The 1,395-nt window shown below is 38.1% G+C and overlaps 1 protein-coding gene across 3 annotated transcripts in view; it reads left to right on the top strand.

Moving 5' to 3' along the window:
* LOC126383489 (tRNA selenocysteine 1-associated protein 1-like) overlaps window positions 1-419 on the top strand; it is a 26,422-nt gene extending 26,003 nt beyond the window's left edge. For all 3 annotated transcript variants that reach the window (XM_050034013.1, XM_050034011.1, XM_050034012.1), the window contains one exon: window positions 114-419. In XM_050034013.1, the coding sequence (XP_049889970.1) occupies window positions 114-191 (78 nt within the window). In that variant the 3' untranslated portion in view covers window positions 192-419. The remainder of the gene's footprint in view (window positions 1-113) is intronic.
* The last annotated feature ends 976 nt before the right edge of the window (window positions 420-1,395 follow it).

Below are 1,395 nucleotides of genomic sequence, written 5' to 3'. Positions count from 1 at the left end.
ATATATATATTATATTTCTTTCTTTTGTTCATGTATCTTATGTGCTTGTGTATTTTTCCATTTTTTTGTTATGTCTGCGAAACACTTTGTTATCAACTGTCTCTGTGTTGCAGATCCCAGTCCGGAGCTGGATGTGGTGGAGGCTAACAAAAAGTTCATGGAGCTCAGTGAGGAACTGTATGATGCTCTGATTGAGTGTCATTGGCAACCAGCAGACTTCTCTGCAGAACAGGACTTTATGACATCCAGCCTACCAGAGCCCATTTACTGCTGAAACTGACCACATTGGGGATTTTATTTACAGTTGTCTGGTGAAATTTTGACAGTATGGATTGTTAATATTATTATTTTTAATTTTATTTTCCTTGATTTCAACAACATAAAAAGACATTAAAGTCCAGAGTGGAATACCAAAATAATTGTATGTTGTCCATTTTTATACCCCCATGCCCCATCCCCCCACCCCCATTGGCAATGAAAAAAAAGGTTGTATATATTATCAGATAGCAACATAAGTCAAAATGTAAACATAGGTACACACACACACAATCATACAAATATATTTATACATCAGTCACAGTTGTCTAAGTAAGAATCAATTATAAAACATCACACAGTTTTAGTGTTTTCATATATGTCAGAAATGGTTTCCATGTCCTATAACATTTACCTGTAGATACACCCAGTGTACACCTTATTTTCTCCAAGTGTAGAAAACTCATAAGATCACTAGGCCACTGGGCATGTGTGGGAGACGCCTCCTGCTTCCACTTAGTAAGTATAAGGCGTCTAGCAATTAAGGAGGCAAAGGCAATAGCATTTGTGTAGTGTCTTTAGAGAGGTATGTTCTCTGGAACTACTACGAAAATTGGAACTAGTGGGGAAGGGGTAAATTTGACAGCAAAAGCCACAGAAAATTTATTAAATATCGATGTCCAATAATTATTAAGATTTGGACAGGTCCAGAAAGTATGAATGAGGGATCCTGTTACTGTTCTACACCCGTTGCATAAGGGATCTGTCCCTGGATAAATCTTGGCTAACTTTTCTTTGGAAAGATGAAGGCGGTGCAGGACCCTGAACTGTAGGAGGCCATGTCTGGCACATATTGAGAAAGAGAGAACTGGACTGCCAATTGTGATCTGTGATTTTGGAAACCAAATCATCCTCCCACTGGGATCTAGTAGTGGAGAGAGAGGGAGAATGTAGAGTTGATAATGTAGTGTATGTCACTTTGATTACTCCCCTGTTGTGCACATTATTGTTGAGAATGGAAACATGATTAGAGTACACTGGATTAACATTGAATGTAATCCAAACCTTTTCCTACACTGCACCCAGATTCTCAGACAATAATATACCAAAGGATTGCACTTAAAAGTGTTCAAGTGTTCT

The sequence above is a fragment of the Epinephelus moara genome, chromosome 22 (genome assembly GCF_006386435.1).
Source record: "Epinephelus moara isolate mb chromosome 22, YSFRI_EMoa_1.0, whole genome shotgun sequence".
Lineage (NCBI taxonomy): Eukaryota > Metazoa > Chordata > Actinopteri > Perciformes > Serranidae > Epinephelus > Epinephelus moara.
Note: the sequence above shows the minus strand (reverse complement) of the source record. Positions and strands in the feature narration are given on the sequence as shown.